The 22,396-nt window shown below is 37.5% G+C and overlaps 1 protein-coding gene and 1 long non-coding RNA gene across 23 annotated transcripts in view; one reads left to right on the plus strand and one right to left on the minus strand.

The window, feature by feature from the left end:
• The window catches only part of pleca (plectin a), a 115,494-nt gene extending 101,454 nt beyond the window's left edge, over window positions 1-14,040 (plus strand). For all 22 annotated transcript variants that reach the window (XM_047150656.2, XM_047150658.2, XM_047150657.2 and 19 more), the window contains 4 exons: window positions 1,753-5,106; window positions 5,326-12,400; window positions 12,819-12,894; window positions 13,114-14,040. In XM_047150656.2, coding sequence (XP_047006612.2) covers window positions 1,753-5,106; window positions 5,326-11,646 — 9,675 coding nt within the window. In that variant the 3' untranslated portion in view covers window positions 11,647-12,400; window positions 12,819-12,894; window positions 13,114-14,040. The remainder of the gene's footprint in view (window positions 1-1,752; window positions 5,107-5,325; window positions 12,401-12,818; window positions 12,895-13,113) is intronic.
• Window positions 13,733-20,807, minus strand: LOC128629010 (uncharacterized). Its single transcript, XR_008393336.1, has 2 exons — window positions 20,772-20,807; window positions 13,733-15,998 (listed from the first exon to the last, which is right to left on the minus strand). It is a non-coding gene; the product is annotated as an uncharacterized LOC128629010 (long non-coding RNA).
• Between the last annotated feature and the right edge of the window lie 1,589 nt (window positions 20,808-22,396).

The raw sequence follows: 22,396 nt of genomic DNA on the forward strand, positions 1-22,396 counted from the left end.
CGAAAGGCAAACAGTCAAGGCACATACAGTGCCTTGCGTAAATATTCACCCCCTTGAGTATGTACAGATAGATAGATATGCAGTATTATGTGCTATTTTGTGTAGATTCCTGACATGTAATCCCAGTTAAATCCCATTTCATTTCCAGGTTGCAACATTAAAAAATGTGGAAACTGTTCAAGGGGGTGAATACTTATGCAATGCTGACTGAAAAGAAAATGTTATAAAATTCTCAAATGGTTTTGTCATATGTAAATCGTGAGACACAATTTCAATTAGAATTCATTTTAGGTGTTTTTTTTTGTTGTTGTTTTTGTTTTTAAATATTGACATCATGATTAAGTTAAATTAGATCATGGTTTAATTTATGTTAAAGAGATTTTTTTAATCGTTGCAGTATAGGAGTTATACACTAATTCCACATGGCTTTTGTAAGATAGGGGAAAGGGTGCTCACCTAGGATTTGAGTAATTCTAAACGCTAGTGGTGCAGCACATTCCATTTTCCGAACACTTTCTGTCTCTCATTATCTGTCTACAAATGTGTAGGGATGAATTTTCTGTATCTCTGACACAAAAAGAAAGCTGAACTATTTGTCTATAACACTCAGCCTGAAGCAAACTCAATACAGCATGCACTTTTAAAATCAGCAGACACCATTAAACACTGGATGGTGTGATACCCCTTTTTCCTGAATTTCATTTCTCGAGAAAACTGAAATAACCCTTTTGTTCTTCTTTGCTTGTGCTCTTCTATTTTTTCAGTTATAGAATGCTTCAAGTTGAATGTTACATTTTCTCTATAATATTTATTTTTATGAGAAGCACAGTTTTGTTCTTTACTCCTTTTTCCTTTCTAACTTGCATTTCTGCTTGTTTGCTTCTCTATATGGCTTGCCAGTGCTTAATCATGATGAATGTTTATCATGTTTGGGCGCTAATGAGGTAAATTGTGCACCGCATCGTCATCCTATGTGAATAGCTCATTCTGCAAGCACATAACAGACTCTCACAATGATACATGACTCTTTTGTCATATTGTCTACTTAAAGAATGAAAAAAATAAATAAAAATACAGCTACAATCCAACTAGTCAGAGTCATGTACCTCTATGACATTCATCAGATGCGTTTTTTCACGTGTTCTGCAGTAATCCTATTTCCATGCTTTCTTTGCTGCATCACTAGACTGTATGTTCCTTAGATAATGACATAATATGAAAAAAAACATTTTACAAAAACTTTCAGTTTTTAGCATTTTTTTGCACTTTTGCTATGCTTAATAATGCTTGGCTTTCTTTCTCACTGTCAGACTAAAAATTAATTCATGTTTAATCACAAGCTCGAGACAAAAATTATTATGTAAACCCTTCTCTCCACATTTACACATTATATAGGCTATCTCCTCTTCGGAGCTCTAGAAAGGAGCATTAAACTAGGGAACCATGTTACATTTTGTGATTATTTCCGAAGCCATCCCTAGGTGTAATACCTCAATAGCATGATCATTCAGTATTCCAGTTGTATTATTGTGCTGTGAAGTGATTGTGTCTCATTTGTGCCATAAACGTGTTTTAAGCTGTCTTTTGTAACCAATTTAACACCCCACTTATGATGTAAATAGTTTTTCATTAATTGACAATTTTATACTTACAAATTTCTTTTATTTATAATCAGATATAACACAGCTATAATATGTAACCTTACATAACTTTGTCTTATATTTCCATTGCTCCTGCTTCCCTGAATAACAGAAAGCTACAGAAAAGCATAAAGAAGAAGAGAGGAAAAAGATGGCCGAAATGCAGGCCGAGCTAGAAAAACAGAGACAGTTAGCAGAAACTCACGCAAAGGCTATTGCCAAAGCAGAGCAAGAGGCTGAAGACTTGAAGCTAAAGATGAAAGAGGAGGTCAGCAAAAGACAAGTCTTTGCACTTGATGCTGAAAAACAGAAGCAAAACATCCAACAGGAACTGCACGAACTCAGAAACCTCTCAAACCAGGAGATTAAGACTAAAAGTCAACAAGTAGAAGAGGTCCTGCAAAGCCGAACCAAGATTGAGGAGGAGATCCGCATAATCCGACTTCAGCTGGAGACAACTGTGAAACAGAAATCAACGGCTGAAGCTGAACTTCAGCAGCTCAGGGATAAAGCATCAGAGGCTGACAGACTTAGGAAGGCTGCCCAGGAAGAAGCAGAAAAGCTAAGGAAACAAGTGAATGAAGAGACGCAGAAAAAGCGGAAGGCAGAGGAAGAGCTAAAACAAAGATCAGATGCGGAGAAGGAAGCTGCAAAGCAGAAACAAAAGGCCATGGAGGATCTTGAAAGGTTCAAGCAGCAAGCAGAGGAGGCAGAGAGGCACTTGAAGCAGGCTGAACTGGAAAAGGAGAGGCAGATAAAAGTGGCAGAAGAGGTGGCACAGAAGAGCGCTGCCACAGAGCTGCACAGTAAGCGCCTTTCCTTTGCCGAAAAAACAACAAAATTGGAGGAGTCACTGAAACAAGAGCAAGGCACTGTTATCCAACTGCAAGAGGAGGCAGAGTGTTTAAAAAAGCAACAAGCTGAAGCTGATAAAGCAAGAGAAGAAGCTGAGAAGGAACTGGAAATATGGAGACAGAAAGCCAACGAAGCTCTCCGTCTAAGGCTCCAGGCTGAGGAGGAGGCCCATAGGAAGAGCGCTGCACAAGAGGAGGCTGAGAAACAGAAAGAGGAAGCAAAGCAAGAGGCAAAGAGGAGAGCCAAAGCTGAGGAGCTTGCTCTTAAACAGAAGGAGGTTGCAGAGAAGGAGCTTGAAAAACAGAGAAAAGAAGCTGAAGAAACTGCTCAACAAAAGCTGTCAGCAGAACAAGAACTTATCCGCTTGAAATTGGATTTTGATCATGCTGAGCAGCAAAGGACTCTACTGGATGATGAACTGCAGCGACTGAAAAATGAAGTGAACACAGCTGTAAAACAGAGAAAACTACTAGAGGATGAGCTTTCCAAAGTAAGAAAGGAGATGGAACTTCTCATACAGCTTAAAGCCAAAGCCGAAAAAGAGTCCATGTCAAACACTGAAAAGAGCAAGCAACTCCTTGAATCTGAGGCAAGCAAAATGAGGGAACTTGCTGAAGAGGCCACTAAACTGAGATCAGTTGCTGAGGAAGCAAAGAAACAAAGGCAGCTCGCAGAAGATGACGCAGCCCAACAGAGAGCAGAGGCCGCAAAGATCCTCAAAGAAAAGCTGGCTGCCATCGACGAAGCAACTCGTGCGAAAACCGAGGCTGAGATTGCTTTAAAAGAGAAGGAGGCCGAAAACGAGCGTCTGAAAAGAAAAGCTGAGGATGAAGCTTATCAAAGGAAGGTCCTAGAAGACAAAGCAGATCAGCATAAGCAAGATATTGAAGAAAAGATCAACCAGTTAAAGACATCCTCTGATGCTGAATTAGGCAGACAGAAGGAAATTGTTGAAGAAATCTTAAAGCAAAAGAAAGTGGTTGAAGAGGAGATTTATATTTTGAAACTCAACTTTGAAAAGACATCGACCGGAAAGCAAGACCTTGAACTTGAGCTGAAGAAACTAAAAAGCATCGCAGACGAGACTCAGAAAAGTAAAGTAAAAGCAGAAAAGGAGGCAGAGAAATTTAGGAATCTAGCACTAGAGGAGGAGAAAAAGAGGAAAGAGGCAGAAGAGAAAGTAAAAAAGATTTCAGCTGCTGAAGAAGAGGCAGCAAGACAGTGCCTGGCTGCTCAACAAGAAGCTGAGCGTCTTAAAAAGAAAGCTGAAGAAGTCAAGCAGCAGAAGGAAAATGCTGACAAGGAAGCTGAAAAACAGGTCATTTTAGCTAAAGAGGCTGCACAAATGTATACTGCTGCTGAGCAGAAAGCTCAGAATGTCCTTCTCCAACAGAAGGAGGACAGCCTTGCTCAAACGAGGTTAAAGGAAGAGTATGAGAAGGCAAAGAAATTAGCAGAGGATGCAGCAAAGGCCAAAGAAAGCGCTGAAAAAGAGGCTGCTCTATTTCGGCAAAAAGCGGATGAGGCAGAGTGCCAAAAGCAAGCCGCTGAAGCAGAGGCAGCTAAACGGGCCAAAGCTCAGGAAGATGCTGAAAAACTGAGAAAAGAAGCTGAAACAGAAGCTTCCAAACGTGCTAAGGCAGAGAAAAATGCATTAAAACAGAAACAGCAAGCTGAGGCAGAGATGGCCAAGCATAAACAGCTTGCTGAGACAACCCTGAAGCAGAAATCTCAGGTTGAGCAAGAGTTAGAGAAAGTAAAACTGCAACTTGATGAGACAGACAAACAGAAATCTCTCTTGGATGATGAACTGAAAAGACTTAAGGATGAGGTTAGTGATGCTATTAAGCAGAAAGCACAGGTGGAAGATGAGCTAGCTAAAATCAAAATTCAGATGGAGGATTTAATCAAATTAAAGGTCAAAATTGAGGCAGAAAATCAGCAACTTATGAAAAAAGATAAGGAGATCACAAAGAAGTTGCTTGAGGAAGAGGCTGAGAATATGAAAAAGCTGGCTGAAGAGGCTGCACGGCTCAGTGTTGATGCACAAGAAGCGTCAAGACTAAGACAGATTGCAGAGTCCGACCTTGCTCAACAGAGAGAATTAGCTGACAAGATGCTCAAGGAGAAGATGTTAGCCATTCAGGAAGCAACCAAGCTGAAGGCTGAGGCTGAGGATCTCCAGAAAGAAAAAGACAAGGCTCAGGAAGAGGCACAAAAACTTCTAGAGGCCAAAAAGGAGATGCAGCAGCGTTTAGAGCAAGAGACTGTGGGCTTCCAGAAATCCTTAGAGGCAGAACGCAAGAAACAACAAGAAGTAACCGCTGAGGCTGAGACACTAAAAATCAGGGTAATAGAGCTAAGCAATTCACAGTTGAAAGCAGAGGAAGAAGCTAACAAATTCAAGAAACAGGCAGAAGACATTAGAGCCCGTTTGACTGAGACTGAAAGACAAACTTCAGAAAAATTCACGGCTGTTGAGAAATTGGAAGTGGCGAGATTGGCGAGCACCAAAGAGGCAGATGATCTGCGTAAAGCAATTGCTGAGCTTGAAAGAGAAAAGGAGAAACTGAACAAAGAGGCAACTGATTTACAAAACAAAGCAAAAGAGGTATTGTTATATAACACTTTCATTTTCTAAATTCCTTGAAAATAACATTAATCCATGTCAGTAATGCTTCATTTTAAGATTTTTACATTCTACTCCATGTCTATTACTAATGACTGATAACAATCAATGCATGGAATGATCACTATGGAATTTTTACACCTGATACTACACAGTAATGTTTTGATTGATCAAAATAATGCAGTTTTTCTTTCATTATAGGTTGCCAATGCACAGCAAGAGCAAATACAACAAGAAAAGACAGCCCTTCAGCAGACATTCCTTACAGAGAAAGAAATCCTCTTGAAAAAGGAGAAAACCATAGAGGCAGAGAAATTGAAGCTGGAGAAACAACTTGAAGATGAAGTGAAGAAAGCCAAAACTCTTAAAGATGAACAGGAAAGTCAGAGAAAGCAGATGGAAGAGGAGAAAAAGAAACTTCAGGCTATCCTGGAAACTGCAGTCAAGAAGCAAAAAGATGCAGAAGAAGAGATGCTCAATAAGCAAAAGGAGATAGAGAAGCTAGAGAAGATAAAACAAGAACAAGAAAAACTCATGGGTGAGGAAAACAAGAAATTACGAGAAAAGCTTCAGCAGTTACAGGAAGCACAGAAACCCACACCATCCCAAACAAAAGAAATTGAGATCCAAACTGACAGCATGCCTGAAAATGAATTAGTTACTGCAACAGTGCAAGTAACAACAAAGAAGGTCTTTAATGGTTCTACAGAAGTTGATGGAGTAAAAGCAAATGTGTCACCACTAGCATTTGATGGAATTCAGGAGAAAGTTCCTGCAAGCAGGCTTAATGAAATTGGTGTACTAAACAAAAAAGAATTTGACAAACTTAAGAAAGGCAAAACAACTGTACAAGACCTTACCAAACTAGACAAAGTCAAGATGTGCCTGAAAGGCAAGGATTGCATTGGCGGTGTAATAGTCGACCCCAAGCAGAAAATGGGAATCTATCAAGCTTTGAAGGAGAGGAAAATTTCACCAAGCACAGCTGTAATGCTTCTTGAAGCTCAGGCTGCATCTGGATATATTATTGATCCCATTAAGAACAGAAGGCTCTCTGTAAACGAGGCAGTAAAGGAGTCCATCATTGGACCTGAACTGCACACTACATTGCTTTCTGCTGAAAGGGCTGCAACTGGTTTCAAAGATCCTTTCACTGGACATAAGATCTCATTATTTGAAGCTATGAAAAAGGGTCTGGTCACAGAGGAGCAAGCCACTAAACTTCTGGATGTTCAAATTGCCACTGGTGGTATAATAGACCCAGTAAACAGTCATCGTGTGTCAGTCCAAACTGCATGTAAACAAGGTCAATTGGATGAAGAACTTAACAAAGTCTTGTCCAATCCTCCTGATGATAGAAAAGGATTTAGTGATCCCAACACCCAAGAAAGTCTCAGTTATCATCAACTGCTAGAAAGATGTAAAACAGATCCAGAAACAGGGCTGCCATTTCTACCTGTTACACAAACAGCATTACCTACTGAAAGGACATACACAGATGAAGAGACTAAAGATGCATTTAGTAAAACAAATATTTCAGTGCCATTCGGAAGATTTAAGGGGAAGACAGTGACCATCTGGGAAGTGATAAATTCTGAGTACTTTAGCGATGATCAAAGGAAAGATCTTATTCGTCAGTATAAATCAGGGAAAATTACTGTAGAGAAAATCATAAGGATTGTAATCACGGTTGTAGAAGACAAAGAGAAAAAGAAGGAATTAGCCTTTGATGGTTTAAGATCAACTGTCCCTGCATCTGAGCTCCTGGATTCAAAGATCATTAACAAAGATTTATATAATGAGTTGCATAATGGCAAAACTACTATTGAAGAGGTGTCTCAGAAGGATTCTGTCAAAAAAGCATTAAAGGGAACTAGCAGCATTGCTGGAGTGTTTATTGAGTCAACTAAGGAGAAGTTACCAATCTATGAAGCCATGAAGAAGAACATGCTAGAAGTAGAACCTGCACTCCACCTCCTAGAAGCCCAAGCTGGAACAGGTTACATAATTGACCCAGTAAAAAACCGAAAGCTCACAGTTGATGAAGCTGTGAAATCTGGCATTGTTGGCCCAGAGTTGCATGAGAAATTGCTGTCAGCAGAAAGGGCAGTGAGTGGGTACAAGGATCCATATACGGGAAAGACTGCATCTCTATTTGAGGCAATGCAAAAAGAGCTCATCAACAAAGATCAGGGTACAAGGCTACTGGAGGCCCAAATTGTAACTGGAGGAATCATTGACCCAGTGAAAAGTTACCGGATTCCTCATGATATTGCTTATAAGCGTGGGTATTTCAGTGAGGAAATGAACAAGTGCTTAAGTAGCCTATCTGAAGATAATGAAGTGTTCATTGACCCAAACACAAAAGAGAATGTGTCTTATGCACAGCTGCAGAAAAGTTGCATTACTGACAAAGAGACAGGTCTACCATTGCTTCCACTTTCAGAAAAAGCTGTTAAGTCCACAGAATCAGAACAGCCCTTCAATGTTCAGTCCAAGGAAGTCTTAAACAAAGCAACAATGGAGTTACACAGTGGACCCTTTAAAGGAAGAAAAGTCACCATTTGGGAGATTATTAACTCTGAATATATAACAGAAGAACAAAGGATTGAGATAATACGTCAATATAGAACAGGAAAAGTTACAATTGAAAAGATCATTAGCATTGTGATCACATTGGTTGATGAAAATGAGATGAAAAAGCAGCAGGATTCCTTCACTGGTCTCAGAGAACCTGTTAGTGCCATGTCCTTGTTTGAATCCAGAATCATTGACAAAACAACCTTTGATCAGCTCCAACAAGGACAAAAGAAACCAAAAGAGATTAATGAAATTGAATCAGTCAAGAGGTACTTGCAAGGATCAGACAGCATTGCTGGAGTACTCAATGAAAAATCTAAAGAGAAGCTCAGCATTTATCAGGCAATGAAACAGAAATTACTAACAGTAAATACAGGCGTTTCTCTGTTGGAAGCACAAGCAGCAAGTGGGTTTATTGTTGATCCAGTCAGGAATCTGAGGTTCACAGTGGATGATGCTGTAAAAGCTGGTCTTGTTGGTCCTGAGCTTCACGAAAAGCTTCTATCTGCAGAGAAGGCTGTAACTGGTTACAAAGATCCATACACTGGTCACAAGATTTCCCTTTTCCAGGCCATGCAAAAAGAGCTTGTTCTCAGAGAGCATGCCATCCCTCTTCTTGAAGTTCAAGAGGCCACTGGAGGAATAATTGATCCAGTGAATAGTCACCGTATTCCCACTGACGTAGCCATTCAGCGAGGTTACCTAAGCAAACAAATGGCCAAGTCCTTCAAAGACCCTTCAGATGATATCAAGGGTTATACTGATCCAAACAATGATGAGAGTGTTACTTACAAACAACTGATAAAAAGGTGCACAAAAGATCCTGACTTTGGGTTTTTCCTCTTACCACTTTCTAAGGCTGAAGTTCCAAAAGAAGTTGAGAAGTCATATGTTTACACTGAAGAACAAGCACAAACAGACTTGGCTAGCACTCAAATAGCTATACCTCACACAAGTTATGCAGGAAAGCAAATAACTTTGTGGGATGTCATGGCATCAGACATGATTCCTGAAGACGACAAACAAAGACTTATTGAACAGTACCGGTCGGGAAAAATCACAAAAGAGAGAATGATTATCATTATCATTGAAATCATTGAGCAAAGAGAAGTCATTAAAACTGAACAGACTATGCTATGTGATATAATTCGACGCAGAGTTACAATTGAAGAGTTATATAGCTCTCGTATAATTGACCTTGAAACTTACAATCTGTTGAAACAAGGCAAGAAAACCATTCGAGAGGTTATGGAAATGCCAACTGTGAAGAAGTACCTCTTTGGCACAGGAAGCATTGCTGGGGTCCTTTCCAACAATTCTACAAAACTTAGTATTTACCAGGCCATGAAAAGAGGCATAATCAAGCCTGATATTGCCATTGATTTGTTGGAGGCACAAGCAGCTACTGGATTTATCACTGACCCAGTAAAATACGAGCTGCTAACAGTTGATGAGGCTGTCCGCAAGGGTCTTGTTGGCCCAGAACTCCATGACAAACTTTTATCTGCAGAGAGGGCAGTCACGGGGTACAAAGACCCATACAGCGGGAAAATCATTTCTCTATACCAGGCTATGAAAAAGGGTCTGGTTCCTGAAGAGTATGCATTAAAGATGCTAGAAGCTCAGCTTGCAACTGGTGGCCTAATGGATCATGAGTACAATTTCCACCTTCCAAATGATGTTGCAATGCAACGAGGATATATCAACAAAGAAACAAGTGAGCGGCTATCAAGAGGAGATGTCAAAGGGTTTACTGATCCAACCACGGATGAAAAATCATCTTATGCAAACCTCCTCAAGATTTGCAAAGTTGACAAAGACAGTGGCATGCATTTTCTGTCTCTTGCAGACAAGAAACTGCTTGTAAGGGGTCTTCGTAAGCAAATCACCTTGGACGAATTACTGTGCTCTCAAATTATCGATCAGAAGACCTACACAGAGCTTACAGAGGGCCTCATTTCAGTGGACGATATCAGCAAAGACTTGAAGAAATACCTTGAAGGTACAAGTTGTATTGCAGGTGTGTATGTAGAGGCTACTAAAGAGCGACTGTCTATCTACCAAGCCATGAAGAAGAACATGATCAGGCCAGGCACTGCCTTTGAACTGCTGGAGGCTCAAGCAGCGACCGGATATGTAATCGATCCAATCAAAAATCTAAAACTGACAGTCAGTGAGGCTGTAAAAATGGGAGTGGTTGGCCCAGAGTTTAAAGACAAGCTTCTCTCTGCTGAACGAGCTGTGATTGGATATAATGATCCATACTCTGGTAAGATAATTTCCCTTTTCCAGGCCATGAAGAAAAGCCTGATCCTTAAAGATCATGGTATTCGTCTTTTGGAGGCTCAAATTGCAACAGGTGGAATCATTGATCCCGAGGAAAGTCACCGCCTTCCAGTGGAAATGGCATATAAGCGTGGCCTTTTTGATGAGGAGATGAACAGTATTCTTACTGACCCTTCTGATGATACTAAAGGTTTCTTTGATCCAAACACAGAGGAGAATCTGACTTACCTTCAACTGATGGAACGATGCATGACTGACCCTGAAACCGGACTTGCGCTCTTAATGTTGAAGGAGAAGAAACGGGAAAGAAAGACATCTTCTAAGTCATCAGTACGCAAACGCAGAGTGGTGATTGTAGACCCAGAAACAGGCAAAGAAATGTCTGTTTATGAGGCATACCGCAAAGGTCTCATTGATCATCAGACATATATGGAGCTTGCAGAACAAGAATGTGAATGGGAAGAAATTACCACTTCGTCAGCAGATGGTGTGAAGTCTATGATAATTGACAGACGGTCTGGACGTCAATATGACATTGATGATGCCATCACCAAAGGACTGATAGACAAGTCTGCTTTGGATCAGTATCGTGCAGGCACCCTATCCATCACTGAATTTGCAGACATGTTGTCTGGAAATATGAGTGGCTTTAGATCACGTTCATCTTCCTTTGGGTCCACCTCATCATATCCCATGAGCCCAGTTCCATCTATCAAGACCCCAGCAACAACATGGACTGACCCAACAGAGGAAACGGGTCCAGTTGCTGGGATCCTAGACACAGATACTCTAGAGAAGGTATCAGTCACAGAGGCCATGCATAGAAATCTAGTTGATAACATTACTGGTCAAAGACTGCTTGAAGCACAAGCCTGCACAGGTGGTATCATTGACCCAAATACTGGAGAGAAGTTTACTGTTGCAGATGCAATGAACAAAGGGCTAGTAGACAAGATAATGGTAGATCGTATCAACTTAGCTCAAAAGGCCTTCCAAGGATTTGAAGATCCAAGAACCAAAACTAAAATGTCAGCTGCTCAGGCCTTAAAGAAGGGTTGGCTGTATTATGAAGCTGGCCAGCGTTTTCTTGAAGTCCAGTATCTGACAGGAGGACTAATTGAACCTGATGTTGCAGGCAGAGTGTCACTGGATGAGGCCGTAAAGAAGGGTACCCTTGATGCACGTACTGCTCAGAAACTGCGAGATGTCAGTGGGTACTCCAAATACCTCACTTGTCCCAAAACAAAGCTGAAAATATCTTATAAAGATGCCATGGAAAGGAGCATGATTGAGGAGGGCTCTGGTTTACGATTACTGGAGGCATCATCCCAGTCTACTAAGGGTTTATATAGCCCTTATAATATCAGTGGCTCTGGATCAGCCTCAGGATCCAGGTCTGGCTCCAGAACTGGTTCAAGGTCTGGCTCTAGACGAGGGAGCTTCGATGCTACAGGATCTGGTTTTTCCATGAATTTCTCTACATCTTCCTATGGCTCGCCAAGCTATGGACGGCGATATAGTTCAGAGGTGCACAGTGCACTGAATATGGACAAACTAAAGCAGGCATTAACAGCATTAACACTCAACAGAATCTGTTGCTCTGAGGACAACAGAATGCTGCCACTATCGCAAACAGAGTGCTCTTTAATTGCTTAATTCATTTAAAAACATTCATTCTGCTCTGCATGTGGTTACTATGGGGCTGGGGAACTATTGCTATATCCTGCTGGCTTTCTTTTCATATTAGATTTTTGGTTTATTTGTAATATGCAATATTTTTGATAATTATTTCATAATATCAATGTTGATATTTTGTTTACTTTTTTGCTTGGAAGAACTAGAAAACACAATGGAATCTTGTTTTTGATATTTCATTCATCAGTGTTAGTTTCTCTGCGCTTGTATATTTTTCATTTTTTACTGAATTTACAGAATTGCATATTGTCAAAATTAAATTTAATGTTTCTTTTGTATGTTAATTTTTTTTAATATGTGTCACAGAACATAATTTAACATGCATTTTGTTAACCTGGAATCCTGTTAAACAGAAGAACTGGTAACCATCTGCAGAGCAGAATAAGATTAATTTCATTAAAAGAGCACATGAGAAAAAAACAATGCTTCAGAACAGAATTCATGTTTCAAGAGGTTCCTTTCACTCAAGTTTATATATGGAATGGAACATTAATTATGTCCTTGGATCTCTGCAGTCTTTCAAATATAATGGCTTTCCTGTCACTGATCCCTCAACAAGTTCTAAGAACAGCAATTGTAGAAAACGGCACTGAACCACGAAAGATCAGAAGATTCCTATCCATACCAAGTCTTCATCTGTTACTTTCACGTCTCCCAATTCAAAGAGGACTTCAGTTATGCATTGACCTCACTAGATGTCAGCATATATTATAATGTAAGTATAATATTAACATACAAGACGATGTTATAACTGTGTTGCTTATTTTATTGCTTGAATTACCATATTTATTTATTTATTGCAAAAATTGTATTAGCTGATACTGAGTTTGTTCCACACATTCAGAAAATGCTTGAGAGGTTATAGGCTGGGTATGTTTTAAACCAAACTATGATGGTAAACAGTAAGCTCAAAAAAATTTCGGTAATTCAGTCTACCTACCAGTCCTTGGAATTTTCAACATAATTTAAAATGAAAAAATATAATATAGTTATAGGATGTATAGATATATTAGATCATATAAACATGCATCAGTATAACATCAATATAAATCATATGTTGGTTTGCAATGGATCATATGTGATAGTATAAATTACAATTTACATGAATTGTTCTTATTAAACTTTATTACCAGATTTCTCTTACTGAAACGGAGATGTGTCTATTCTACATCGAAACCCTGCCACCACTTTCAAACTGCAGGGATAAAGGTAATTATTTCAGTGAATTTGTTCAGAATATTGTTATAAGTTATACTCTAATACCTTCCATCACTGCCATATGTCTGTTTAATTATATAGTTATATCATTTCTTGTTTAAAGAACATGGATTATATGTACTACATATGGTGTATTTAGCAAAGTACCTCTTAGATTATCAAATATTTCACTTGGTAAATACATTATGGCCATTTTTATTGTTTTTGTAGTGTCTTCCACTGCCCGCTGACGCGATTCTTTGGATCAGATTGCTCCACTCAAAGGAACCACAAAAGGATGCCGCTTGACTGACCAACATACGTGTTCTGCTATCTTTATTTGTTGCAGTAATAATAATAATAATGATTATTGTTATTAATATTATTATTATTATTATTATTATTATTATTATTATTATTATCCCTCTTTGTATTATGTTTTTTTTTAATAGCCCTAAATCTATAGACCCATATATGGGTTTAATCTATGTTTTAACACTAAATTTGTTCAGAGTGCTTGAACTTGGTTAATTATCTTTGTATTTCCATTTGCTAAGCTGTAAAATATTCAGTGGAAAAAAATAGGCTGGGTGCTCATAAAAAACAAAATAGTTTGATTCAGTTGTTATACAGAATGTATTTATTTATTGTCAAAAGGAAGCTTGACCTCTACAACCCTGCAAATTCTGTATCGTTATATATGGCACAAACTAGAAAATATTAAAATCCAAAGTTATACATAAGTCATCACCGTATACTCTCACCATGGTAACTTTCCTAACATTCACAAAACACATTTTTTTTTATATGTATATTTTTGCTGTTTTGCTTTTCCTGTCCAATGATTACACCTGCCATTATGAATGTTATCTTTGCTCCATACAAGAACAGATCACTGTAATCACACCACATTAATATCAGCTGAATTTTCATACATTATAGTTTTGCTTTGCATGATTTTATTTTGCTAACATTGATAAAAGAATTCAGTATGAAAAAAACTGAATTCAACAAAGCCGATTGTGAGGAAAGATTTTGAAGTAATGTAAGGATTTAGTTGAACTAAGCATGCCATGTTTTGAGGCATGTTTAAGAAGATTGTATTTATAGGATGGGATTGTATTCTAATGTAAATAAACTATACAAATATCAACTGTATTTAAACTTCATTTAATTTACTGTTGGAGAGTTGTGAACATGTTTACCTTCAAACATACACAGACTAAAATGATCATTTGATTTTATTTTAATGTGCATGTTATATTTTGCACCCAGTTCTTGAACTAGTTAGTGCTAGATAGTGCTGTCCTGTGTTCACCTTCATCAGTCTTTTAGTAAAGTCTTGTTTAAATGTTTGCATAAGCCAAGCTGAACTAGAGATTTCGGCCAGATTTACAAACGTTTCGTAAACGCTGATTTGCTTCATACTCACGTGTTGCTGTTGTTGAATGCCAATCATCTGTAAATTAGCAGATGTGTACATGGCACAGCTGATAGGGATTTGATGATACCACCAGACCTGAAAGAGACTTTCTCAGAAGTGAAAGTTGTTTTGCCAGTAAAAAAAATAAAAATTATTTACACCATAACGGCACATGAAAGCCCAAAATCTGGAGGATTAGGGAACTGCGGAAAAGGTAATATACAGTGCCCTCCACTAAGCAAAGAAGCCTGTGAAAAATTGTCTTTCTTGTTTAACCATTTGATTGTTCAAAAAAATCCACAAAAATTCTCTCATGGAGATCAAGCAATTGCAAACACAACACAGGTTTCTAAAAAATAACAATAATTCTTAAATATTGGTGTGCAACAATTATCAGCATCCCTATGAAATAATATGAGAAAAATTGATTTGAAGTATATTCCCATTGATATTTAACATTTTTTAGTACACCTGGGTGACTAGGAACAGGACAATGACTTCAACCATGACTTCTTGTTTACAGGGCTATAAATATGAGGTAGCACATAGGCCAAATTCCCTTAGTCATTCATAACAATGGGTAAGACCAAGGACTATAGCTGTGATGTGCGGCAAAAGGTTTTTGAGCTTCACAAAATGGCAAGTGGCTATAAGAAAATAGCAGAAGCATTGAAAATGTCCATTTCCACCATCGGGTCAATCATTAACAAGTTCCAGTCAACTGGAAATGTTATGAATCAACCGGGAATTAGACCTGTGTCTATATTGTCTCAACGCACTGTGAAGAGGACGGTTCGAGTGCCAAAAACTCTGCAAGGATCACAGCTGGAGAATTGCAGAAGTTAGTTGTGTCTTAGGGTCAGAAAGTCTCCAAAACTACAATCTGATGTCACCTACAATTGCAATCAAAATTATTCAAAGCCCACTGCAAATCGGGTTTATTTTCAAAATTTACAGACTTTCAGCTGTTTGCTATGAACAAATAAAACAAATAGTTAAATAGTTCAACACAATGAATAAATAAACAATAAACCTTATTTCCAATGGGGGCTGAATACTTTTGATTGCAACTGTACATCACCACAAGTTGTTTGGAAGGGTTTCAAGAAAAACGCCTCTACTCTCATCCAAAAACAAACTCACTTCAGTTTGTCAAGACACTACTGGAACTTCAAATGGGATCGGGTTCTATGGTCAGATGAAACCAGAATAGAGCTTTTTGGCAATAAACACCAGAGGTAGTTTTGGCGCACACAGAGAGGTAGCCATGTGGAAAGTACCTCATGGCCACGGTTAAATATGGTGGTGGTTCTTTAATGTTTTGGGCTGTTTTTCTGCCAGATTTTGTTAGGATACATGGCATCATGGACTCTATCAAATATCAACAGATATTAAATGAAAACCTGACTGCCTCTGCCAGAAAGATTAAAATGGGCCGTGGTTGGATCTTCCAGCAGGACAATGATCCAAAACATACACAAAATAAACACAAAAATGGTTTACTGACCACAAAATCAAGGTCCTGCCATGGCCATCCCAGTCCCCTGACTCGAAACCCTTAGAATACCTGTGGGGTGAACTGAAGAGGAGAGTCCACCAGCATGGACCATGAGATTTGAAGGATCTGGAGAGATTCTGTATGGAGGAACGGTCTCAGATCCCTTGTCATGTATTCTCCAACCTCATCAGGCATCTTGGCAAAGGGAGGTAGCACAGAGTATTGATTAAAAGGGTGCCAATAATTGTTGCACACCTATATTTAACAAAGATTTTTTTTTTGATAAACATGCGTTGTGTTAGCAATTGTTTGATATCCATGAGAGCAAAATATTTGTGTGATTTTTTTTAAACAAAAGATCAAACGGTTAAACAATAAAGACACATTTTTACAGCCTTCCTTGCTTATATTTACCAAGGGATCCAATATTAGTGGAGGGCACTATATATATATATATATATATATATATATATATATATATATATATATATATATATATATATACACACACACACACACACACACACACACATATACAGGTGACCACATGGACACAAAGCATATAACACATAGAAATTGCTATGCTTTTTAAAAATTATTAATGAAAGTGAAGTGTCTTGGCAACTCTCAGCCAGAAATCCCTCACTCCCGCCCTAATGCCATGTTAGAAAAAGAGAAGGGAATGTGTCCCCAGAAAGCATTATTTGATTTAATTTATGGATTTATGTTAGCTTTCTTTCTTTCTTTTTTTTTTCTTCCAAATTTAGTATTTCTTTAGTTAATGCCATTAATATGAAACAACTGGTTTTCACAAGTTTCATTAAATGTGTGTGTATAACTAAAAAGACACAAGCTATTAAACTTGACAGCTTAATCGGTATATGAAAGTACAGTAATGTGATCAATATAATTTGAATCCAATCAAAAGAGGTTTACATTAGTTAGTCTTCTTATATGTAAATTTACACACAGGAGCACAAGTAGGATATGAATGTTCTTCTGAAATTGCAGGATTATCATTAGTACAACATTTCTTGTGTAAATGCTCCAACGAACAATTTACAAATAAATCCATTCATATCCAGCTTGATGAGACCCATTATTAGAATAAGGTGATAATTAATTATAATTTCTTTTAATCCTGTTATTAAAATGGGATTTATTGATGCCATGAATACTACTAATAATTAATGTTGTCCCAAATGACCAAAGTTGTCATTAAACAATGGTTCTGAAACAGGATTTGACAAAAGCTTCCATGCTTCTATAGAACATGGTATTTAAAAATAAATAAAAATCCTTCCTTCAAATGTAGTATGTAAGAAATGTAGTGGCAAGAAAACTTAGATAATGTGCAAATTCTAAAGCTTTTTCCAATATGTGGACCCCTTAAATGTTTGTTAAATAAATAAATAAATAAATAAATAAATAAATAATAATAATAAAAAAAGAGACCCTAGTAGCCTATCAACCTTATGGTACCTGGATATAGTCTGACTGAAGCTATTACATTTTATTAAGGAATTGGATTGACATTAGTTAAAATACTTATTATGGATTTATTCGATATTATATACACTTATTATTATGAATTGCCACTTAAAGACAGGGAGTGCTATTCAAATTACTCTTTCAAATGATGTAACTCTAGAAATAAAACTCGCAGCTGGGTGTCCTGTCAGTGTAACAACCGCGATCGCCGGCGGAGGGAGACGCAGACCTCCTTCTGGTAATAGCGTAGTCCCATGAGAACTACATTACCCAGGTTGCAGCGCGGTCATTACTGCAACTACGTGCACCTGGGATGACGTTTCTTAAACGCGCAGGGGAACGGTTGTGATTCTGCTGAGTGTTTGGATTAGATGACGTTGGTGAATTGTATAGTTTCTGATGCTGAAGCGGTCTTTGTGGGGTAAAAATAAAAGGGAAAAAACTTCTCTCTAGTTTGGGAAGAAAACATGTAGGCCTATATATTCTGAGTAGAGACCGGTTGGTTTCTCCCTTTGCTATTACTGGCGCCGGTAACGCGGTGTGTTTGAGCATTCACCATTTCCACCGTGAAACCTAGGTTCAATTCCATAATTAGCGTTCTTGACTTTATTTTGAATAATCTTATTCTGCTGTTGGGTCCATTCTTTAGTGTGGGGGTGTGTGGCAACAAACAAAACATTTTTTTAGGCTACTTAAATTATTTACTTAAGTTATTAAGTATGTCCGTACCTCTGAAAATGGTGCTTGTAGACTTTAAACACAAAACCCTAGATGTTTTTAATATGCGTACAACACCACTTCTGTGAAGTTCACAGGTGACTGTCATTGCTTTTAACCGTGTGTGTCTCTCAAAAGTTAAAAGCTGTGATCAATTGTGGGAATAATATAAACAATAAATAAATAATGACACACACAGAATAAAGTGGGGTGGACAAACCCGTTACACTGGGGAGTAGTGATGTTATGTATGACGGACGCTTCGAGGCACGTATCGAGCATACAACACAATCTCCAGTGAAGCTCTGTGTCAGGGTGTGTATTGGTTTCACAGAGTCACGTGATTCGCTTTGCGTGTCGGAATGTTCGGACCCCAGATCTTTCCTCGTTGGCTCAGAGTGGTTGGTTTGTGAGGAGTAGCCTACTGCAGTGGTTTTCAAAGTGGGGGCCGCCAGGGGGCGCCCGGGGGCCTCAATAATTTGGTAGGAGCCACCAAGCCATCCCTCCCACGAGTATGCTTTCTCTTTCTTACGCTCAGACAACCACACACACAATCAATTCCTAATGTGATGTAAAGATGTATGATGTAATTATTAATAAATAAAAAAAAAAGAGGGGGATGTATTCATAGGTCTGTATTTTTAATGTGTTTTAAAGACATCTTGCAAAAGGGGGGCCTTGGTCAAATGCTAATGCCATTTGGGGGGCCTTGCCCTGGAAAAGTTTGGGAACCCCGGGCCTACTGTACTTTTAAAGTTGGATAATCAATGTCACAATAGGCACTAATTATTATTAAATAGGCACTAATTATTTGTCACTAATTGTTTGTTGTTGTCGTTTTGTTTGATGTATTTTCCCGCCCTCTTTTGATTGACAGGATATAATCGGCCCTGATCATCGGATGTTTTTAAACTATTGGCCGAATGGCCTTTATCGGCCGATACTGATTATTGGCCGATATATCGGTGCATCTCTAATTATTACGTTTGTTGTTAATGATGGAGTAGAAATGCTTTTGTTTGTGGTGAGTGAGAGAGTCTAACAGGAGGTTTTTTTTTAATTCAGTCAATTAATTCTGTTAATGAATGACTAACATTCAATAAGTAAAGAAATTTTACTTTAATCTTCAGAATTTAGTTAATGTTAATTAGAGTAATGTGTTTTCTGTTTGAGACGAGTTACTGTGAAACAACTTGATGAAATGGAGAGAATAAAGTTTTTATTTACATTTCTTTCTGAATTGTGGAATTAATTATTAAATTAAAAGTAGGTATAAAAGGCAGAACTATCCGTTATCGGCACTGGCCAATATCACTCTGAATAATCGGTTATCGGTATGGGCTGAGAAATTTAGTATCGGTGCATCTCTGATTATATACTATAGTTTAATTAGAACTATGTAGTAGTTTTCACATATGAGCAGTATTTTAGTCTGTCTCTTCACTGGGATTGTTTAAAATTTTGGATTTTTTTTTCCAATCTTATATTTGTCATTCAGATGACCAAGAACATCTTAGTTTTGGAGGGTGATCACATGTCAATTAAGAAAGAATATATTTTTACAAGAGCTATATTAAAAGAAGGGCTTTGTACAAAATACAATATAGTTAAAGTAACAATGGAAAAACCTGGAAGGCCAGTTCATATATGATTTTTACATTTTTATGAAATTAATGACAGCAGCAGAATTGACTTCATAATACAACTGACCAGAGTAACAAGGATGACAGGACACACATTCTTCAGCATACACTGCAGATATTTGTTTACATAATATTGTAAAGAATTACTTTTTAAAATTGCATTATATTGTTTTGCACTTATTTGACATAGTTGTATTAATGAAGTACCTAACATTTCTAAGAAATCTAATGTTTTAAGGGTATTGCAATTAGACACATGCATCTATCTGTTTGTCTGTGTGAGTATGCCCCCTCACAGAACTTAAAATATACTGATCTGGTTCAATCATTAGGCAAAGAAGATGATCAGATCTTGTTCTTCCTACGCTGGGGTATGCGAAGAAAAGAATCTCACTGTGCTGTAATGTGTATGTGATTAATAAAGACTCAATCATTATCATTATAATCTGTAAACAGACCAAGATCATTATTTGGTTTCTTCACGTTCTTGAACAGTGAAGATTGGGGCGAAGGTCTGCAGTCACCTTACTGCTCTTGTTTCTAATTGCCCTTACATGGATGCATTATTGACAATGAGTTATGGAAAAAAATAGTTTTATTGAGACTGATCATCTTATCCTGGTCATTAACATGTTAAAATCAACTGGCAGCATTAAAACCAAACAACAGCCAGCACATAAAAGGAGCCAACATTTCACCAAAGGCAATAAGGTTAAAAAAAACAAACAAACAAAAAAACTGGTACATTAGCTCAATAATACACCCAGGGTGACCTTTAAACGTTTGCATTTCACACAGATAAACTTTAAAAACAGTGTGGCTAAGGTGATACCTAATCTTTTATCCCTCTTACCCACATCAAAACCTGTTACTCTAGAAAAGTGACAGGGCTGACAGTACCAGTTCTAATGATTTCAATTTGACACTTTCAATTTGCTAATTGCTAGCTACTAGCTCAAGGCCACAAATTAATTTTGATTATATTAAGTTAAATGAATAATTCTTTAAATTTATACTTTAAAAAATAGTAGCAGTTTTGACTGTATGATGTCCACCCTCAATCAAACCTCATACATCATCAAAAATAGAACATTATAGAAGAGAGAGAGAAACTTACTTATGTTTTAACTATTGGAATCCCGGTTGAGAGATGATGTAACTTCCTGTAAGTAATGTCACTGGAATGTACCATTATTTTACAAGGGTTTTTTGGTGAGGATAGCAGGGCTGAAATGAAATCAGGGGACATTGATAAAATAATTTATATTTGATAAAGAATCATGTATACTTATGCCAAAACATTGCTTAACAATGAGACTCTACTTAGAACAATATGCACATGTGATTTTCTTGTATCATTTTGACATCAATTTGCAAATTAAAAGTCCTGCTGACAAAGAACAATCATAGCGAGGGACAGGCCAAAAACCTTACCCATAACAGCATAAATGCAATTTTACTTACTTAAAATAATATTTATTTGGCTTTAATTTAATGATTTAATGTAATATTGATGAAAGAATACATAGTATTATTTTGTTTTTACATCACTAATTTATTTGTTATAGTAATTCTATGTCTGACTATTTCTTAGGCACACAAAAGGCACCAATTTTATGGAATGACCCACATGCATTCTCTCGTCTCTTTCCTGTTGTTGGTGTAAACAAATGGGAGGAGAAACTCTGTGTGTTATCATACAGTGGATCTTTAGGAGAAATGACATGTTTCAGTAAGACAGATACTCCCAATCTATTAAACTTACTTTATTTGTGGTAATCATCACTATTGAGACAATAGATTATGAACAAGTTCTATCGAAATATAAATGTCAACTTAAAGTTAAAGGCTGAAAGAGGTGTGTTTTGGCCCATGATGCAGGTTCAGCTACTTCCTCTCTCTCAACATACCAGACCAGAAAGAAGCAGGTAGGAACAGATTTATTTTATAGACCTTCTGAGAAGACCTCAATGACTGCTTTAAGTCTTTATGCGTCATTCCAAGTTTGAAGAAAAGTATATCATCTCTATACTCAGGTTCCTGTGTGTCTAATTTAACCGATTTCTCTGTTAAAATATAGTAATTGCCAATAAATACAATAGTTACAATTTCATGGCCACAAAATAGATTGACCACCATGTCGCCACCATGTCACCTCAACATCTCTGTAGTAATAAGTACAAAAATTGTCAAATTATTTCATATTAGTTATAGTGAAATCATAGCTTTCGTGAGGTCCCCATGGGAAAACTAAATAATTACAATGAAAGGGTTCAGGGTCCCAGGTTTGATCCTGAGCTCGGGTTACTGTCCGTGTGGGTTTCCTCCACATTGAATGAACCTGAGTATACATGATTTATTAACTGAGGCTGAGTGAGAGAATGTATCCACTATAACATATATGAAATATTTTTAATATAATTAATACATACAGTATGGAGTCAGATAAATTAAGTTTAGAATTAGTAGTCATATCCATTCATTAGGTTTATACCTATATTATCTCATCTCTTTCCTGTTGTTGGTGTAGACAAAAAATGTACCTAGATGTACCTTTGAAGAAATGACATGTTTCATTAAGACAGGTACTCCCAATTGATTATACTTACTTCATCTGTGGTAATCATCATTATTAGATTATGATTTTGCAATATCCCATGTGTGAACATGTTCTATTGAAATCCCCTTAAAGTTTAACCGCTGTCAGAGGTGTGTTTGTATGATGCAGTTTCAACTTCCTCC

The sequence above is a fragment of the Ictalurus punctatus genome, chromosome 24 (genome assembly GCF_001660625.3).
Source record: "Ictalurus punctatus breed USDA103 chromosome 24, Coco_2.0, whole genome shotgun sequence".
NCBI lineage: Eukaryota > Metazoa > Chordata > Actinopteri > Siluriformes > Ictaluridae > Ictalurus > Ictalurus punctatus.